Genomic DNA, 21,502 nt, shown 5'->3' on the forward strand with positions numbered 1-21,502 from the left:
TATCTAAAAAGTTTTTCTGCCTTACTTGTGCATTGTGTGGATTCAGGCTACTTCTTATTTGAAGACAAGATCTACAAACAGAACAGCAGTTTGGCAATGGGTAGCCCATTGTCTCCGGTGCTAGCCAACGTTTTTCTGACAGTTTGAGGAAAAGGCCATTTCCTCAGCGACACTGAAACCCAAAATTTGGCTATGCTACATGGACGACATTTTCCTAATTTGAGAGCATGGCCCAGAAAACTTACAAACCTTTCTGGATCATTTAGACAATTATCATCAAAATATAAACTTCACATCCGAACCAGAAGTTAATGGTGTTTTAGCTTTTCTAGATATAAAACTTACTAGAACAATGGATGGTCTCAAGATTTCTATCTTTAGAAAGCCAACACACACCAATAGATACCTACATGCTTCATCTCACCACTACCTCCCTCAGAAATTAGGAATTATTTCCCCACTAGTTCATCTGGTGAGATCCCTGTTGTCAGAAGAAGATGTACTTTAAAGAGAACTTAGTTACCTCGAAAAGACTTTCTTAAATAACGATTACTCTCCTAAAAATATCTGTAATCATCTTAGTGTACATAATCAACATAGTACTTAAGATAACTCAAACACAACAACCTATATCTCCTTTCCGTATATAAGTTCACTTTCTAAAGTATTCATATTTGGTCATGAAGTGTTAAAATATAAGACTCATTATTGTTTATGTGACCATAGGTTTTTTTAATTACTATATATGTTCATATAATAACGCCTACCAGTTTCGCTAGCAACTATCCAGCTTTCTCAAGGCTTGAACGGCAAACACAAAAAAATTATAGATGCACAAAGTTTACAGAATACAAAACTGTTAGTAATTATAAGGTAGCTAAGTTGATGCGTTCGCGTGACAATGTCAGCATGTATTGCGAATCTTTCGTCCGTGTCCTGAACATGCGTTGCATGAGCATATGTTACATGATTGTTGGCGTACTGTAGTTTCGTCAAACTGAGTGAATTGATTAAATTTTTCCAAGTCTCATTCAATATGGCACCTTGATTTCTGTTTAGGTTGCTGCCTGTTCGTAGGACTACTGTTGCTTCTTTGAATAATCGGTGTCTGAAATCATCATCTATGTAGTCTATAGAGTTTAGAAGTTGAAAAATGATGCACTAAACCGGGGTGGTCGTCCTGTTATGATTGACATCTCCAACATGTTCTTTCTGTCTGATTTCGAGGCTTCTTGAAGTATGTCCAATGTACGAGAGGCAACACGTACATGGAATATTATACACACCTGGATATTTGTAAAATGGAACACTATCCTTAGGAGATCTTAACACCTGTCTAATGCTAGTAGTTGATTTAAATACAACTCTGATGTTCTGAGCTTTTAACAGTCTCGAAATATTGGTGGAAACCGAACCTATAAAGGGGATCATGACCGTTGAAACCTGCTGGGAGACTGTTTCTTGTTGTCGGTGGTTATCTTTATATCGAAAATGTTAGAGGATATCCATTTGGAGATAGTGTTGTAACAATTTGAGACACTTCTGTCTGAACCTCATCTTAGTCTGAGACAAATTTGCAGACTCTATTTCCCAACATGTGGGTGATGCTATGCTTATGTGACCTATGATGGTTTGAAGAATAATGTAGATATCATCCAGTATCTGTAGGCTTTTTGTAAATGGACAGTTTGAAATTGTTATCTTGTCTCTTTACCAGTATGTCTAAGAAGTGCAGTTGTTTGTTATTTTCCACTTCTAGGGTAAATTTGATTTTGTTGTGGAGTGAGTTGATTCTATCAACAAACATATGTAGGTTTTCTATGCCTTCTTGCATAGAAAAGCGAGCACTGCCTAAAATCAAATTTCTTTAAGGTAAACAACAAGGTGTACCAACAACTAGAAGGCCTAGCCATGGGCAGCCATCTCTTACCACCATGTGCAGACCTTTTCATGGAGAAATTTGAAAATGAAATCTTCACCAATATTACTCCTAAACCGTCAATATGGTGGGATATGTAGATGATATCTTCATCATATGGCAAGAAAGCATAGAAATCCTACAAATGTTTGTTGATAGAATCAACTTGCTCCACAACAAAATCAAATTTACCCTAGAAGTGGAAAATAACAAACAACTGCACTTCTTAGACATACTAGTAAAGAGAATTTCAAACTGTACATTTACACATTTACAAAAAAGTCTACAGATACTGGACGATATCTACATTATTCTTCAAACCATCATAGGTCATATAAACATAGCATCATCCCCATGTTGGGAAATAGAGTCTGCAAATTTGTCTCAGATGAAGACGTGGTTCAGACAGAACTGTCTCAGATTGTTATAACACTATCTCAAAATGGATATCCCCTAAACATTTTCGACGGTTGTTATCTCCTTTATGGGTTCGGTTTCCACAATATAGCAAAATTGTTAAAAGCTCATAACATTAGAGGTGTCTTTAAACCAACTACTAGCATTAGACAGGTGTTAAGATCTCCTAAGGATAGTGTTCCATTTTACAAATATCCGGGTGTGTATAATATTCCATGTATGTGTGTGTGTTGGACAAACTTGAAGACAGAAAGAACATGTTGGAGATGTCAATCATAACAGGACGATCACCTCTGGTTTAGTGCATTACTTTTCAACTTCTAACCATTCTATTGACTGGGAAAATAGTTCTATGCCCTACACAGACGAATGATTTCAGACACCGATTATTCAAAGAAGCAACAGTAGTCCTACGAACAGGCAGCAACCTAAACAGAAATCAAGGTGCCATATTGAATGAGACTTGGAAAAATTTAATCAATTCACACGGAACTAGAGTACGCAACAATCATGTAACGTATGCTCATGCAACGCGTGTTCAGGACACGGACGAAAGATTCGCAATACATGCTGACATTGTCACACGAACGTATCAACTTAGCTGCCTTATAGTTACTAACGGTTTTGTATTCTGTATACGTTGTGCATTTATAATTTTTTTGTGTTTACCGTTCAAGCCTTGAGAAAGCTAGACAGTTACTAGCGAAACTGATAGGCGTTATTATATGAACATATATAGTAATTAAAAAACCTATGATCACATAAACAATGTCTTATATTTTAAGTTCTCTTTCTCCTAAACTAGCGAAAATCCCGCAGAAATTTAATGTTAAAACATTTCTCCACCTTTCCAAAATTTCGATCTTACTTCAGTCAACCTAGAGTAAAATGCAACCTTCTTCAGTTCCCAGGAGTATACCAAATCATTTGCAGTTGCATCAAACCATATTATGGCCAGACAGAAAATCTATCTATCCCCCCCCCCCCCCCTCGAAGAACACCAACATGACATTTCTTATAACAGAGTCCGTGCTAGCACCCTATCCAGCCACATTTCATTCTCGGCCAATACCAATGTTGAAGGATGAACAACATCAAATTGTTATATCTCCTTCTTTCTTCTTTGTCTTCTGGTGTGGCATCACTTTCTTGTTAATTTTCTATCTTAATTCCTTGTCATACCAACTAAGCCTGAAATCTCTAACCTATCTCTCTGGGGCTGCTTCTCTATTCGGAACTCTGACAAAATTTATTTATTTTAGCTGCACCAGCCAGAGTCCTAGTACAGAAGAGTTCTTGTACAAAGAAACCTTCCCAGAGTTTAAGTATTAAGTGCCTATAGAAACTTCAACATTGCAGTCATGGCCTAACTTTCTAAACTTTCTTTAATTTCCCCTTATTCACAGGTTTGAACTTTAGTGAGTGGGAATTTCAATCTCATGCTCAGACAGACTCAGACTTGCATAGGAAAAACATGTTTATTAATTATCAAGATTACATACATTAAGCTTCCACACATCAAAGATATGTCATATCAAAATTCTAATTTACTAGCACATGTGACCGGGAACGCCACAGGAACCAAATTGTAGAGGGAACTAAGAGCCTCTAGCCCCATGAGTTCCATCATTCAAGATCTAACAAAATAGACTGGAACTCAACTTCAAACATCCATAAATGCTCCGATGAATTAGAAAGACATATCTTGGAATCCATAGAAATAGCTCTTGACCCTACCCATCTAAATAGCAATCTCAGTTACAACCTACCCGATTCACATAGCGCTGTAATCCAGTTTTGGCACACTCATATCTTTCACACGCACAGTGCTTCATGCCAGAACTAATGCTTGGAATCAATTTCAAACACAACTACCACTTGATCTAAACTCTGTTTTTGTCTAAAGTTTTTGTTTTCTATTGTTTTTGTACAATGAATTCACCTGACGAAGTTGAAAATTCAGATGAAACTAGTAGTGAAATCTTATTAAATCTCTTGTATTTTGTACTTAATAATTAACACTTAATTATAAACATACATACATATATATATATATATATATATATATATATATATAAGGAAATCTATGCTTTTCCTGGATTTCAAAAAACCATTGACTGGTTAAAGAGAAAAATGCCTGGTAAATTTGTAAAAGGTAACTATAGAAAAAAGAGGTTATCATCAAGAACATGTATATGTCAGATATGGGAAGACTAAATTTAGTAATTATGAGTGGGTTAAATTTCATAATAGACAAGTAATTGTCTTATCTCTATGTTCATTGGAGTTATGAATAGAATAAGAATTTTTAGGAAGGCGAGTTTGTTTTGCAGGACAACGCACCTGCTCACATTGCTCATGAAACCCAACAGACAATACACAACTTGGGCTTTCTGTGTCTGCTTCAACAATCCTATTCACCACACCTGGCCCCGCCTGACTATTTCCAGATTTAAAGAAAATATGGCTTGTTTTTCAAAATATTCCATATAAAAATTGGCAGGGGGGGCATAGCGGTTGCCTCTGTTTGTAAATTTTGTTTCCCCCTTTCACCCCATCTTGCAATAGACTCAGCCTCTCTCAAACCTTCTTTTTGGCTAAGATATGTATGTGATGTGTTCTCTATTTGGCCTCATGGCCTAGACACATTAGACTCCTTCCTCAGTCACCTCAGTAGTTTACTCTTCTAAGACACCTTAGTAACACGCCTTCCTAATCGTTACCTTTCCTTCACTGTATATAGAAAACTTACTCACACATGCAAATACATACACAAACTTTCTTACCACCACCCCTCTTACTCTAACAAATAGATCCTATAATCTTTGTTCCAGTGGAGCCTCTCTCTTAACTGAATTCAACCACATACACAAAACATTCCTTTCCAATGACCACAGTGATTAGAGAATTAAAAAAAAATAATCAGATCCTCTCCCATTCCTTGGCCATTGCTTCAGAAGGATTTCAGAAATGCCATCACCATCTGCTACATCCATAGCACATCAGAAAAAATAGCCAGGCACTTTAGAAAAGTACAAATTCTACACAACTTTTAAGCCTCACCGGAAACTTGCTACCCATCTGTTCTACCAAAGATCAGCTCAATCCTTTCAGTGCCTGGAGCATAAAAAGTGGCTTGCTTTGGAGAGACAGGTAGAACAGCGATCAGCTGTTTAGAAGAACACAAATCGTACATCTGAAATCATGACTATGATCAAGTCTGCCTTGGCGACCATATATTGGATACAACACATAGGATATCCTGGAAGAAAACCACCATGCTCCACCCTAATAAATTTAAAAAGGAAAGACTGTCTTTATATTCTTTCTTTATATTTGGCATTAAGAAATCAATTGAATTTAAATAAATACAGATGCATAAAACTTCCCAAAATTTGGGAAACAATAATTGTCAGAGGTCCTCTTTAAATCATAGGCCACCTACAAATGTCCATAGAGGACACACCACCTCAATAGTACTTTTAATATAACAAAGGTCTGTATTTAAGTTTTTTAGATCTGGAAGAAGCATATGCCAAGAGAAAAGCTATTCAAAATGCTACAGTAGTATGGTATCAGTGGGGCATTATATCAAGCAATACTTAGTCTTTATTTGAGTTATAAGTCAGCAGTTAGAATTGAAGTAAGTACAGGAAGATGGTTTAATGTTAAATCTGGTGTCAGACAAGGATGCGCATTATCCCCTCTGTTATTCATTATCTATATGGATCACATTATGAAGGAAAGTGGTATTCAGTTGATATCAAAATTGGATATTGAAACTGCAACGACTGCCCCAGTACTGAACTGACACCCACTCTCATCTTTATCTGTCCAGCAATTTTCAGTCTTGCAAGAAAAGATCCTATTTCCCGAACAACAGCTCTATACTAACAAATAAAAACATATACAAGGCAGTTCAAGGAGCACATGGAAACATCTAAGACTCTTCAAAGGACAAGACAACAACAACATCAAAATTGAAGATGTTAATTCAGATCTTTGCTTTATGCCAATGATGTTATTATACTTCTAAAGAAATCCGCTACAAGTCTGCAAGATTCCCTGACTAAATTAAATAACTGTTGTAATAAATATGGTATGAAGGTCAGCAATAACAAGACAATGAAAATAAGCAGAAGCATTGAAAATATCAACTGCATTGTCAATGGAAAGGCAGCTGGAGTAGATGATATTCGACCAGAAATGTGCTCAAGTATGTAGTTATAAAACTCGTACAGTGGCTGCACTGCATAATTCAGAAAGAATGTTTCCATAGTAGTAAGCTTTATCAACATGTTTAGTGCAAATGTTTGGATCAGAAGCCTGAAAACAATTATTCAACCAGCAAGTGAGGAATGAGGAAATCGTGACGATCATCTCACTTTGTATTCATATTATACCAAACAACCCTTCTATGAGAGAGAGGGGGGGGGGGTGGCTATGTGAGTGTTGGTTTTTGGGAGAATAAATTAATATATGATTGTGGTCTGAATTATTTTGAAGACAAAAAAATCCAAATAGTGAAGTAGAGATCAAGGGTGTTTGGCAAAAGAAATGTCTCATCTCTTCCTCTTTGATTAACATAGTTCAAAAAGGAATGGCAGTTGGGATGTAACATTAGTCTCAAAGAAAAATGAAAAAATCAGTGGTTAGTGGTGTTTGGAGAGTGAATGGCAGATGAATCGAATAGAATGGGACAGAGAAATTTTTAGACACATATGTAAAATATATGTGGCTAAAAGTATTTTTACATATGTGGCATGCATAGTATAATTAGAAAAAAGTGAGTAGTTGGGTAAACTGAAATTTGAATTTCTGATTGGAAGAGTAGATGTGTGGATTTGCTGATTAGAGATGGAATTGAACATCACTGAGTTAGGAACTAAGGTCACTTGAATTTGTAAAGTGAATCTGGGCTTTGGATATATTTGTGTAATCTCTCTTTGCTCGACTGTTTTATTGTTGTTGTCACTTATGTAGTGTTGAAACTGGAAGCACCTAGAATATACTGTAGTGGATTCTTTGATAATCCATTCATGTGAGCAATTTCACTCAACTGATCTGGAAACAATACCCTTGAGATTACACCATCATACTCCTAATTGGACTGCTGCCTACTAACACACCTGGCAGTATAATGGTAAGAAGCTTATTTATTAGCTGCCTAGAAGCCTTTTCTAAGCATTCCCAGCATATTTTCTTTCAATTGGTTTGTGGAATAATTGTTTGAAAACTGTACCCTCAAAATGAACTAGACTTCAAACATGGTTTTTGGCCACTTCAACCTTCCAGTACACAGTGGTTGTTGTTATTATGCCTAGAAACTCAACTGCTATCAATGTCTAGTACTGCAGAGGTTTTCTTTTCATATGAAGAGCGTAGAGATGTGAGATGCCTTGACATCTGCGTATGTTATTTCACTCAGTTTTCTCATATCTGATGGTTAATGACTGTGGGATATAGACCAAAGCCACTGGTGTTCAACCTTTTTCATTACGCGAGCCACTTTTCTATAAAAAGTTATATAGAAGAGAGTAGTTCAGCGAACTACTCTCTTATAAGTTATTCGGCGATCTACTCTCTTATATAGATCACGTTCCACCAACCTGATATCTGATTATGCACAAATAAACAACTAAAAAAAAATACATAACTAAACACTTTATTTGTGTATTTAAAAATTTATTTATCACGTTTAATTATTTTAGTACAACAAATATATTAATACAACAACAAAAAAAAAAAAATAATAATAATAAAAAAATATATATATATATATATATATATATTGGAATAAAATATTTATTTCTCTATTTTGGAAAACCAAAGTTAGAAAAAAACAACAGATTGACTACAAACTCACAAGTTACAGGAAATGCTGGTTGATTAAAAAAAGAAAAAAGTTAATGTGAAATTTGGCATTGATTGGACCATGCACAATATTTTCATAGTCAAGTTGATTCATATCAACTTCATAGAAGTGGTCAATTGTAGACAATCATCCAAATAATTATTTGTAATTTGGTTTCTTAATTGATTTTTTATGACGGTCATATTTGAAAAAGCGGATTCTGACAAGTATGTTGATCTGAAACAGGACAGAATTTTTCACGCAATATCAGTTAATATTGGGAATTTTTCATGTGCATACTTCCAAATGACTTCATTGTTTATTGATTTTAAATGTAAACTATTCTGAATGTTTATTATCTCAAGATTTAAAATCTTTAAATCTTGAATTTATTTCTTCCTCAACTAATTCTATTTCACAGATAAATTCTTTTAAATCATAGCAAAGCATTTCTTGATTTTGTTCAAAAAATTTTAATAAATATGGGAGACGTCTAAATTCGCGGTCATTTATATTTTTCTTTAATAAAAGTTAGTATCGTTGGAAAGTTTTTATTGAACTTAACATGTCAATTCAATTTTTATCTCTACCATGTAACTCTGAAACTAAGCAATTTAAACTGCTTAATATCGTACAGAAATCTACTAAAAATGATAAGTGTAATAACAACCATCTTTTATCACTCAATTGTGGATAAATATATCTTTTTTCATCAAGAAAAATTTTTATATTGTTAATTAATACAAGAAATCTCTCTAAAAATTGACTTCTGCTGAGCCAGCGAACATTATTGTACAACAGAAGTTCCCTATCATCACCTTCCTGTAATTTAAATAACCGCCATTGCAGGGCTTTTCCTCGAACAGAATTTACAATTTTAAATGTAATATCCAAAACATCTTTTGTGTTTAATCTTTTACTACACAGTACTTGTTGAATAATACAGCGGTACGTTAAAAAATCTGGATATTTGTCATCGTTTTTACATAATGAAATTAAGTCTCATTTATTACCTATCATTGCAGGAGCACCATCAGTAGTAATAGACACAAGTTTAAAAAGCAGAAGTTTGTGTTGTTTCACAAATTCATCAAATGCTGAAAAAATGTCTTCTCCCCTAGTCCTTCCCAATAATGGTATAGTTTTCAAAAGTTCTTCTTTACTCGAATAATCTTGAAATACCATGCGAATAAATACCATTAACTGAGCAATATCAGTGAAGTAATTTGATTCATCAAATTGTAAAGAAAACGTAACACACTGGTGAATGTCTGACATTAACCTGGCCTGGAAACTTTTCTCGGCAATTGGAACTCTTCCTTTCGGCAATTTGAAACCTTGTCTGCAGTCTAGAAGTAGTCTCTCTCTAGCGACTTCTCGAACCGAGAAGTTCCTTTCTGGAAGCGGGAAACTCCTCTCTCAAGCAACGTGGATCTGGGCAGTCACGCTGATGGTGACCCTGGCCTGGGTAGCCTCGTCTCTGATAGCAATTCTGGAACAATATACTTAAAGCGAATACACAATACCAATACACTTAAAGCGAATTAAAAATAACACAAAATAATGATAAATAAAATATTATGTTTTCAGTTTTCATTAAATTTGTAAGTAAGGAGGAACACACAAGAGATCAACCGGTCGATCGCGATCGATGGGTTGAACACCCCTGACCTAGGCTATTAACATTCCCACAAAGAGAAGGTATAGACACCTTCCCAATCTTCATTAACTGTTCTTCACTGAAGTCCAGCTTACTCCAAGTTGTGATGGCTAGAACATTTAGTTCCATTAGCATTTTAGAATTCTGATGTTTAGGCCAAAACACTGTACTTATGCAATCTTGGTGTCATTTTGCATACAACCTCAGATGATATCTCTCCATCAGCCTATCTCGTATCTGCATCACCAACTTTGTATTCATTCATCCACATTTGTTGTTACAATTTATGTGGCATAGTTCCATGTGGTGTCCTGTCAAACACCTTTTCAAAATTGACGTTTCATTGGCTGAATTCTATCAGTGCTTTCTTGAGATTTTTTCCAGTCAGTCTCTAAATTTTGTTGTGTTTTTTCCAATCACTTATTCTTCACCACATATCTAATATCCACCCTCCAGGATACTGTGATATTGAGAAAGGATAATATAGTACTGCATGGTTAAATTTGCATTACTAATTGCCTGTCAACAGTTTTCCTTCAAATTTTCTACTCATGAAGTACTCAACATCACTAGATCGTATATTTTGGTTTTTCCAATGCACATTTGATTACATAGTTCATCTAGATCACAGCCTTCATTTGGGGCTCCCCCCCCTGCCGTTTAGACACCTGTTTTGCTAACCTTCCCTCCTGCATTCTATTTAAGATGACCATCCCACCTTAGATTAGCTATGCTGATGCATTTTTGAATTCTACTAATGCCAAGTTCCTTTCTAATATCCTTATTTTTCACGTGACTCTGTCCATTGATTCCATCTGCTCACTTCCCTAATTTCTCTCATACCTTTTAAGTTTGTGGTGTACTGTCTTTTATCTCAACTGTTTTATCTCTAAAACAGCTTAAATCTATAACTTAAATTGGTTGAAATGCATTTGTTTTATGAGGGGAGGGATGCAGAAAGTTCTAATAAACACCTAGAACAAAAATGATATTGAAGCAACTGATATAACCACAAGAAAGAACATATTAGTAGCAGAGTTATGAAGGTAACTTATGTTCTTGTATTCTTATATCCCCGAATTCTTTCTTGTGGTACATCAGTTGCTTTAATATCATTTTTGTTCTAAATGTTTATCAGAACTTTCCACTTCCCCCCTCTCGTATATTGTTGCTTTAATGTTTTGGCTTATTTCTTTCTCTTCTGTAGTTTTTTTCTTACCCTCTTCTCAGGTATGGAACTACTTAGTATGGTAAATTCCTCTGTTCAGATGATACTATGAGCTGTACTCCAGTTATCTGGAATTCCACCTTTTAAATTATGTTTAAAATTATGTAACCACTGTAAAACTTTTATACCTTCATATTTGAGTGTGCTGATTGAACATTTTATACTCCATATGCCTTTCCACATTTCAGGCTTCTGATATATTTTCTACCTCAAGTATTGATGTTTGCTGTTGTTTCCTTTGAATAATTGCTACCATTGTTTTGTCACTGCTTATCTCATTTTATCTTTCAAGTAATTACTCAAGACATTCAGAACATCTTTATCTTCATTGATTATTATTAGTATACAGGAATCTCCATGGCACCCGAAGACTTATTGCAGGATACACTGCTTTCTATACAGTATCTATTGTACCTCTCCTGAATGTGTTGTTTGACAAAGCACTGACTCACAACAGACTCTAGCAAAAAAGAATTCTGCTCATTCCGAACCCTCCAAGCAAAACATCTAATCTTCATAGTCTTGTTAACCACACACTTAATCAATTTACAGGGATAGCCTCTTGTTCTGCAAAATGTTGAAGGATTTCTTCCGATCTGTTTTATAACCCTTTTAGTAACAAATGTTTTTATTAATTCCTTTTTTTCCCACCTGTCACCCAACTTTTGCAGTCCACAAATCCTAATCTGTTGTCATAATAGGATTCCACAGACTACTCATCATTTTACTCATTAGACTCTGAATCCTGTCCATCATCTCCTTATCTCTAAGAAACCCATGTGACCAGACCTCAGTGCAGTAATTCAGATGCAGCTGTATCAAGACCTTATAAAGAGATATGATAAGACTTCCTAAACTGCATGTTAGTGTGTTTTCCTCAATAACCAAGTAATCCTATGCGGTACCTTGATCACCTTTGCAGTATCCCCTCTGAACTTCATCTTCCTTTCCATCAACACAAATCCATAGCTTCATAAGTTTCCTGGAGTATGTTATCTCTGTCATATACAGCTTATAATATTTTCATCCTAAAATGCATAACTTAGCAATATTCCATATTAAACTGAACCCATTATCTTTTGTCCAGGCTGGCAACCTATTTAAATCAATCATCCTGCAAGCTTTTCTGTGTTGCTGTGAACACTTATTGCAGTGGCCAATTTTGCATCATTTCCTTACCATTATCACTGACTAAAGTTATCCTGCCATAGTACTCTTTGGGAATCTCTTTAGCCTGCTGCACTAATTTTTTCTGCCAAATACTGTCCACAGTATATTTTTTTTTTTCACTTCCTGCTAAATGATACTACTCATCCATTTAACTCTTACCTGATTTATCTGACCTTGTGTAATTCTGATACTGCATCCTTTAGAAAGTACCCCCCCCCCCCCCAGTAATGCTGGGGAGGTGGGGGGTACTTTGCCTTGATCACATGTACAGTCATGTGCTCTCTCTCACACACAGATGCACACATCTGAATAAACTATCTTCATTAAAAGTGCTAGTTGGTTTATAAGTTTATTTGATCCTTAAGTAATTGCAAATAATTTCAGAACTAATGTGTGCATGTGGAGGGAGGGGAGCAGCTATTGTATCAAGACATTGGTTGATGATATTTTCTTTTGCAACATACATAGGTTCTTTCCCACAAACAACCAGTATTCTTATACAGCTTTCTCACCTGAGAGAATTGCAAGATGAACATAATAAAAAATCACAAAGGCTAAGCGATATAGAGCAGGAATTATCATCAATTAAGAATACTGCAAATAGGTAAGTACGAGAATGGGTAAGTAAGTATTAAATATTCCAGTTGCTCTAATTTTATTTGCTATCTAAAGTAATGGGGATGGTCATTGCCAGTCAATCAGCTTTTTAGGGGCATGTCACGGAAACCTAGAGAACTATCAACTAATTAGTGTCCACCAATATGGCTTGGTGAGCTGAGAGCCAGTCCTTGCCTCCATCACCTGTCTTTATATGTGTGTGTACCATTGAAAAGTTTGAAGAAACCTGTAGTATTACACTTGACATTTAGGCATTTCATAGTGTCTCACATCATGGTCTTCTCAGCAAATCGGAATCTTATGGTCTACTTTCTGTCCTTTCTAATTGGATTGCCAGTTTTTTCTCAGGTCATTTATTGCTTATTGTGGCAGAGTTTTTTCTCTTCAGATTACTCTACTAATGAAGGATGTTGTAAAAGTAATCATAATTTAAAATTCTGAATATTTTTACGTATTGTTTATGTTAGTATGTTTATTAGTTTTAGTTTCATAACATGCATTGTCGCCACTTGCGATGTGCCTGTTATTGAAATTGTTTTGTCAAAGTGATATGTAAAGCATAAAAAAAATTTAAGTACTTACTGATGATATTTCTATTACTTACAGGAATTTTATTGTAGTTTAAAATGATCATAAGTTGTGTTTTATGGAGACATTCTCTTGTCGCTAATGGAGACAACGTGTCAGCCATTATATCTAGTTTCTCACTTGCCACTTTCATGGAGTGCGCATGCTCACTGAGAAGTTTGATGTATGATTGACTATTCACCAACATGTGATGTAATCAGATTTAGTCCCTGATCTACAATGTTTACAAATTGCATTTAAAAATGATTTCATTCTGCATTTTCTCATTCTTGCTGATGACTCTAGCATAGTATACTATTAACCTTTGATATTAAAAAATATACTACACTTAAGTCTAGCAAATCCTGTTGTAACAACAGGACTTGCTACAATACTGTTGTTACAACGCTATTGAAAAATTATAACCATAGTCTCTCTCAGGCACAGTACTGTTCTAAAGGAAATTAACTGATAAACTGTCCACAGCAACCAGCTATTCCTGGTGTGCTTGAGCTCATCATTGCAAGAGTTGACTATATTTAGTATCATGTCAAATGGAAAATTGTTATGGTTAACAACAGTATTTAAAATTGAAGCATTTCATTTTTTATATTAAGAGAATGGCTATAAATGAAGTTATTCATGAGAATGTCCATAAACTAATATCAAGAGACAAATTGCCGAGTTATTTTGCATTGAAATGTATTCATTAGTTTATGGACATTCATGAGAATGTCCATAAACTAATATCAAGAGACAAATTGCTGAGTTATTTTGCTTTGAAATGTATTTGGTGCACTTCCAATATATTAAGAAAATAATACTTGTCTAACCTTTTCATTTCAAGAGACAAATTGCTGAGTTATTTTGCATTGAAATGTATTTGGTGCACTTCCAATATATTAAGAAAATAATACTTGTCTAACCTATTCACTTTTCTTAACTGAAATTAGTTATTTAGCTGTTCCTGTCTACTCACTCCGTTGTTGGACTAACTTCATATTTGTGGAATATCATAAGGAGATTTAGCTAGTTTCAAGTATTTTTGTTGTGCTTGAGTTCATAGAAGTTAAACTTAATTTTAATACTTTTTTTTTTGAAGATATTTAGTATATTTTGTAGCATTCATAAATTTAGATTGACTGCATCACATGATTATGATGAACTGCATCACATGATTATGATGAACTGCATCATCAGAAATCAAGGAATGGTGTGCTCCATTCAATGGGAATTAATTAACACTTTTTTTCTGAAAAAAAAGTAAGGGGATTTGTATTATTAAGTATGGTTGTAATTAGTTATACGTGATGTCTGCATTGCATCACAAATATATTTGAATTGTGAAAAATTTTGTCAAACCATTGTTTAAAAAAAAAAAAAAAATTCATAGTGTAATGCTATGCTAAAGGAATTTACTTTTGCAAACTATCCACTATAACAAACTATTCTAGGCTTTTTCAGCCAGTTCCCTGAATTATCAGATCATTGATATAAGTGAATTGGTCTTCCCTTCTGAATACCAAATTTTAACTACACAACTCAGAAAAATTGCTCATAGAACTTGCACTGTTTCAGACAGTAACCTTATGAATGTTTTACTTAGATGGCAAAATTGTGGATATAAGCCGAAGACAGAACCATTGGTATTCATGAACTGCTAGTGATGAGAGAACCAGCATCTTAACAATTTCCAGACTTTTCAAAACAGTTAATGCTGAGTTCGCCCATGGAGATTAAAGACTTTAGAGGATTTAGTCTTTTTAATATCTTTATTCAGTCCTAAAATTTCACAGATTTGTTAAAAACAGACAAAAAAAGTAATGAGATTGTAGTTCTTCTTTCAATTTTTTTTTTATTTATTTTATTTATTTTTTTATTTTATTATTATTTTTTATTTAATTAAGACTCTTAAATTCTAAATTCATCTGTGACCCTACTATGACATTTACAGTTCCTTTATTACTATATGGGGACCTCCAACAGTATCATAAGAAAACTGCAAATTTTGTTTGTTTAGAAAGCATGTTAAAGTATACTGCTAGGCAGTTTTTAGCCAGCCTTGGTTGTTTGGTCATAATGCCAGTAAATTCTAATAGCTAGCTCACTATGACAGTTCTTATCTGCTTAGATTAGAAATTTATATAAGCATAGTAGTAATTTCATTTATATATATATATATATATTTAATTTTTTTTTAAACTACGGTTTCAACTAGAGTTGATGTTATTTGTAGATATCATAACCTGAAGCATCAGTATGAGTTAAAAGAAAAAGAAGCTGAATTATTGAAGACAAGATTGCAACAAAGTGTGCACCATCAACAACTTGAGGAGGTACAAATACTTTGTCAGTCTATAGGTAAGTCCTGTACTTCATAGTGAAAAACTGATGAAAACTCAAGTTTTTTCATTATCAGTTTTGTATCTCATAATTCATGAATATCACATTGAAAATAACAGATATCCTCTACACCCCCTGTATCCTCAGGGAGTGTAGAGGATATTATGATAATACATTACAAATTTACGTCATTAATATTATCAGTTCCTATCACTTCCAATGTTATCAGTTCTTCAGAAGGCAATTCTGCCTTCTGAAAAAACAATTTGTAAGAAAGTTTTAAAAAGAATTAAGATGAGCAGCTTTTAGAGGTAGAATGTAAACTTAGCAAAACGAACATTCAATAAAATAAAAAACAGAAAACAAGAACCAAACCTTGGAGTCTCAGCAGCAAACTCTGGAGAAAACAGGGGATGGTTTGGCCAGAGTGGCATTTGGTGAAATTGTCTGCAAAGATAGAAAAGTAGGAATGCTATGGTAGACACAAGAAATTAAAGAAGTGGTCCTAGAAATACCAAAAGCTCGTATCAAAATAAGTTGGCAATCCTAAAAGAATACACAAGAAAATGTAAAAAAGGTAAGCTATGTGGATAAATAGCTCAACAAGTCATTGGAAGACTTCAGTAAGAACATAGAAGATAAATATTAAGAAGGTGGGAAAATATTCTTGATGCGATTGAAAAATCTTAGAAATGGAATTTTACAGTACTCAAAAAGAGTATTGTAAAAGAAATAATAAACCCGACATGTATACAGGGGATCCTCGACATGCATCGTTTCGACTTTACGGCAGTAATACCACAAATAATTTAAAGAATAAATTTCAACTTGAAGCAGCGCAGCATAAAATTCAAATGCCGCGGGCGAACTTGTTTGTGAGCACGGCAGAAGAATACGCCGTTACGTGCCATTTGTTTGGGAGAGGTGGCGTCGCTTGGGTACCGCGTGCTTTGTTTACATCCGCTCTCTCACTTTTGTGTTTGTGTTTTTTTTGTGACTTTTTTACCCTTCAGTATGGCTCCCAAACTTAAGGCAGACTCTTCCAATAGCAGTGTGTTGAAGAAAAGGAAAGCCATTACATTAGAAGTGAAATTAGACATTATTAAAAGGGCAAAAAAAGGAAGAAACACTAACGAACATCGGCCGCGCGTTGAACTTAATTCGTACCACAATTGGGACTATTATCAAGGATAAAGTTCGCATCCTCGAACAGGTGAAAGGATTGGCACCCATGAAATCGACTGTAATTACGAAAAAATGTAGTAGGCTCATGATTGAGATTGAAAGGCTTCTTGGTCTTTGGCCGGAAGACCAGCATCAACGCCGTATCCGAATTAGCCTCATGTTAATTCAAGAAAAGGCGAAAAGATTGTTTGAGGCATTGAAAAGTGAAAGGGGGGAAACGAGTGCAGGTGAAGAGTTTAATGCTAGTAAAGGTTGGTTTGTGCGGTTTAAGGCTTGGGGCAATTTACATAACCTTAAGGTGCAAGGTGAAGCTGCTAGTAGTGATGATAAAGCAGCTGGTGAGTTTCCTGAGGGGTTGGCTGAGATAATAAGGGAGGATGGCTATAGCGCTCAACAAGTGTTTAATGTGGATGAGACAGGCCTATTTTGGAAACTTATGCCTAATCGTACCTATATCGCCAACAAGGAGAAGGCCGCACCAGGCCATAAAGCTGGTAAGGAGAGACTGACTTTGCTTCTTGGGGCTAATGCTGCAGGCGACTTAAAACTAAAGCCCATGTTGGTCTATCAGGCTGAAAATCCAAGGGCACTAAAGAGCATTTGGAAGGGTCAACTGCCTGTCATCTGGAGGTCCAATAAGAAGGCATGGGTGACACTTCAAATCTTCAAGGACTGGTTTACCAACCATTTTGTTCCAGAAGTTCAGAGGTACTGTACAGCCAAGGGTCTGCCCTTTAAGGCATTGTTAGTGCTAGACAATGCCTCTGGTCACCCTGCCCACTTGTATGACATTTCACCCTAATGTTAAGGTGGTTTACATTCCACCAAACACCACAGCCCTTTTGCAGCCTATGGACCAGGGTGTTATTGCTTTCTTTAAGGCCTACTACCTCTGCAGGACATTTGCTATGGATTTCAGGGCAACTGAAAAAGACAGGAACTTAACCCTCAAAGACTTTTGGAAATCGTATAGCATTTATAATGCCATACAAGACATTGAGCATGCTGGATGAAGTGAAGCAGACAAATTTGAATGGTGTGTGGAAAAAACTGTGTCCCCAGTTTGTGAATGATTTACATGGCTATGAGGAGACAGTTGAGGCTGTCACAGAGAAGGATGTTGCCTTGGGGAAGCAGATGAATTTGGAAGTAGAGGCCAAAGATGTCAGAGAGCTGGCATCTCATGGGGACGAGTTGTCAGGAGAAGGAAACGGTTGAGGAAAAGGAAACGGTTCCAACCCCTGAACCCAGGATATTCACCACCAAAGGCTTGGCAGAAGGTTTTGCCCTCATTGAGGATGGGCTGGCTAAGTTTGAGGCTGAGGATCCCAACACTGCTAGGTACACAAAGGTCTTCCGAGGGGTTATGGATTGCCTGCAGTGTTATAGGGAGATATACGAGGAGAAGAGGATGGTATCATTCCAGACTAGCCCGGAAAGTTTTTTCACGAAGGTAGACAGGCCTGCAGCACCTGCTGGTACCTCACTGTCTCTTCAACCACAGTATAAAAGGTAAAGAATTGTTTTCATTTTTTTTTTTTGTTTTGTTATTTTTTAATCACCCGTAGAGAATGTACAGTTTCATTTGTCATTTTGGGAATTGTTCTCATTTTTATGGGGTTTTTTTTATTACAGTTTCATTTTGTCATTTTTCTGTACTATACAGTAATTATATTCTCTCTTTCATTTTCCTATGGCCTAGTTCTGTTTCTTGATATATACGTATGACTTTAGGGTGTTTTAGGTTAGGTAAGTAACTTAGGCTATGGCAATTCCGACTTGCATTGAAAATCGCCTTACATCGGTCCGTAGGAACGGATCTCCGACATAACTTGAGGACCCCCTGTATATAGAACATAAGGATATATTAGGTATCTGGAGCAATTATTTTGAAAGGCTGTTAAAGGAAACAAGCAGTGACAAAACAGTAGAAGATATTCAAGAAGAATGTAAATGAGTTTCATCTCTCTAACTAGATTGTTTACAGCGAGTATTAAGTAATTACAAAAGAGTTCAATTCAGAAACCCTATTTCTTTTAGAATCTGGAAAATTATTGACTCAAGACCAAATCAAAGAAATATACATTTAATGAAACTAAATTTAAATAAAATTACATAAATAACCACAAAATTAATTGGACCCAAGGCCACCTAAAATAAGTCTACACTTTAGATATCTCCTTATCTTAAAAGAATACAATCATTCACTCTCTGACTCTTTCTGTAACTGGTTTGGTTAACTTTCTTGTGTAGAGGCTTAAGTGCTGTGAGGACATTATGTTGGAGGTTTAATGGATTTTTTACAACACTCAAAAAGAATTAAAATAGAATTTAATACTTCCTATATTTCGTCCTAGTCACTAGGACATCTACGGGGATTACAAAAACAATTAATGTAACATGCACACAAAAACTTACAATACTAAGCCCAACCACGTGGGTGACACTAAAGTTATATCTAGGTGGAATGCCCTCTAAGGGCGGTCGTAGGTGGCCTGGAATGTAAGGTGGGACCTCTGGTGATGAGTGTTTCCCAAATCTTCGGAAGCTTAATGCAACCATATTTATTTAGATTTGGTTGGTTTCTTACAGCTGCTGCTGCTTCTAAGAAAAGTCTCCTTTTCTTGAATTTGCTGTGGTGGAGCATGGTGCTTTACTTCCATGATACTCTGTTGTTGGTGTTCAACACATGGTCAGCCAAGCCTGAATGGTCATTGTTGTGTTTAACGATGTACGACTTGTGTTCCTCTAGGCGGATGGATGCTGATCTGCCTGTCTGTCTGTCCAAAGTACGCAAGCTTACAGGAACAGGGTACTTTGTAAACCCCAGGCAGAGAGAGAGGAGGGAGCTGATCTTTCGTAGACCGGATAAGGGTAGCAAGTTTGCGGTAGGGCTTATTTGCTGTGTGTAGGTTATACTTTTTTAGTATCTTGACTATTTTTTCCGAAGTGCCACGGATGTAGGGTATGGTGATGGCATTTTTAAAATCTTGTTGACGAGAGGGACGGGGAATGGGGGAGGAATTGATTATTTTTTTGATACTGTGTTCGCTGTAGCCATTGAAGAGGAAAGTTCTGTGTATGTGGTTAAGCTCAGTAGTGAGGGCGGTTCCACTGGAACAAAGATTGTGGGCTCTCTTGGTAAGAGTTTTAATGATGCCATATTGTTGCAAGGGGTGGTGTTGGGAGAGTTTATGAATGTATCTGCCTGTGTGTGTGGGTTTTCTGTATACAGTGAAGGCAAGCGTATCATTAGGCAGGCGTGTGACTAAGGTGTCTAGGAAGGGTAAACAATTGTTCTTTTCCTTTTCCATAGTAAACTGGATTCTTGGATGTAGACTATTGAGATGACTGAGGAAGGAGTCTAACGTGTCTGGGCCATGAGGCCAAATAGAGAACACATCATCTACATATCTTAGCCAGATAGACGGTTTGAGTGGGGCTGAGTCTAAGGCTCGTTTTTCGAAATCTTCCATATAGAAATTGGCAAGGGGGGGGGTGAGAGGGGAGAACCCATGGCAGTTCCCTCTATCTGCTTGTAGATTTTGTTCTTCCAAGAGAAATACTCAGAGTTGATGGCAAAGGAAAAGAGATCTAAGATGTCAGAGGGAAAAACGTTTTCTAAGAAAGATAAAGTGTCAGTTAAGGGAATATTGGTAAACAATGAGGAGATATCAAAACTTACTAATATGTCTGTATTATTCAAGGTTAAATTTTCTGTGAGGGCTTTAAAGTCGGTCGAGTTTTTTATATAGGATGCGGAATTTCTGGTTAGGGGGGACAGAGAGTTGGCCAGTTGTTTAGACAGTCTGTAACAAGGTGCATTGGTGGCATCTACTATAGGCCTGAGTGGGGAAGTGGGTTTGTGGATATTTGGTAATCCGTATATTCGTGGGGATGGGAGCGGAAAGGTTTAAGTTTCTTCGTGACGTCAGGGGGCCAGGAGGTTACTTTTTTAAGTAAGATTTTTAATTTCTTAACTTGTGTTTTTGTGGGGTCATGTTCTAGCGGGATGTAGGTAGCGTGATCGCGGAGGATAATGTTCATTTTACGATTATATTCGCTGGTATTAAGAACGACTGTGGCATTACCCTTATCCGCTCTAGTGACGACGATACTTTTTTCTTTGCGTAGTTTCAGGACAGCTATGCGTTGGGCATACGATAAGTTACTTTTTGGAGGCGAAGAGTGAGCGAGGATGTTGGCTATGTCGAGTCTGATGTTGTTGGCTACCTCCAACGGTAAGCGACAGATCCTCCGTTCGACGTTAGCCATTACATCGAGCACCGGCACTTCTTTCGGGGCGATGGCAAAATTACGGCCGAGGCAAAGCGCGCTGACAGCATCATCGTTGAGCCTTTTGGAAGAGAGGTTTATTACTGTCTGGAGCGGTTGAATTTGTGGTTGTGGTTTGTCTTTAACCAAGTTGCTGTATTTCTTGACATGTTTGTTTTTTATTTTTTGAAATTCATAACATCCAAGAATCCAGTTTACTATGGAAAAGGAAAAGAACAATTGTTTACCCTTCCTAGACACTTTAGT

General features: G+C 36.1%; 1 protein-coding gene across 3 annotated transcripts in view; it reads left to right on the forward strand.

Annotated features, from left to right (window-relative positions):
* SMC2 (structural maintenance of chromosomes 2) overlaps positions 1-21,502 on the forward strand; it is a 555,382-nt gene that overhangs the window by 298,399 nt on the left and 235,481 nt on the right. For all 3 annotated transcript variants that reach the window (XM_090401108.1, XM_090401106.1, XM_090401107.1), the window contains 2 exons: positions 12,716-12,851; positions 15,669-15,793. In XM_090401108.1, coding sequence (XP_090257234.1) covers positions 12,716-12,851; positions 15,669-15,793 — 261 coding nt within the window. The remainder of the gene's footprint in view (positions 1-12,715; positions 12,852-15,668; positions 15,794-21,502) is intronic.

Source organism: Typopeltis vanoorti, chromosome 12 (genome assembly GCF_054136105.1).
Source record: "Typopeltis vanoorti isolate ZY-2024b chromosome 12, IOZ_Tvanoo_1.0, whole genome shotgun sequence".
NCBI classification, from domain to species: Eukaryota; Metazoa; Arthropoda; class Arachnida; order Uropygi; family Thelyphonidae; genus Typopeltis; species Typopeltis vanoorti.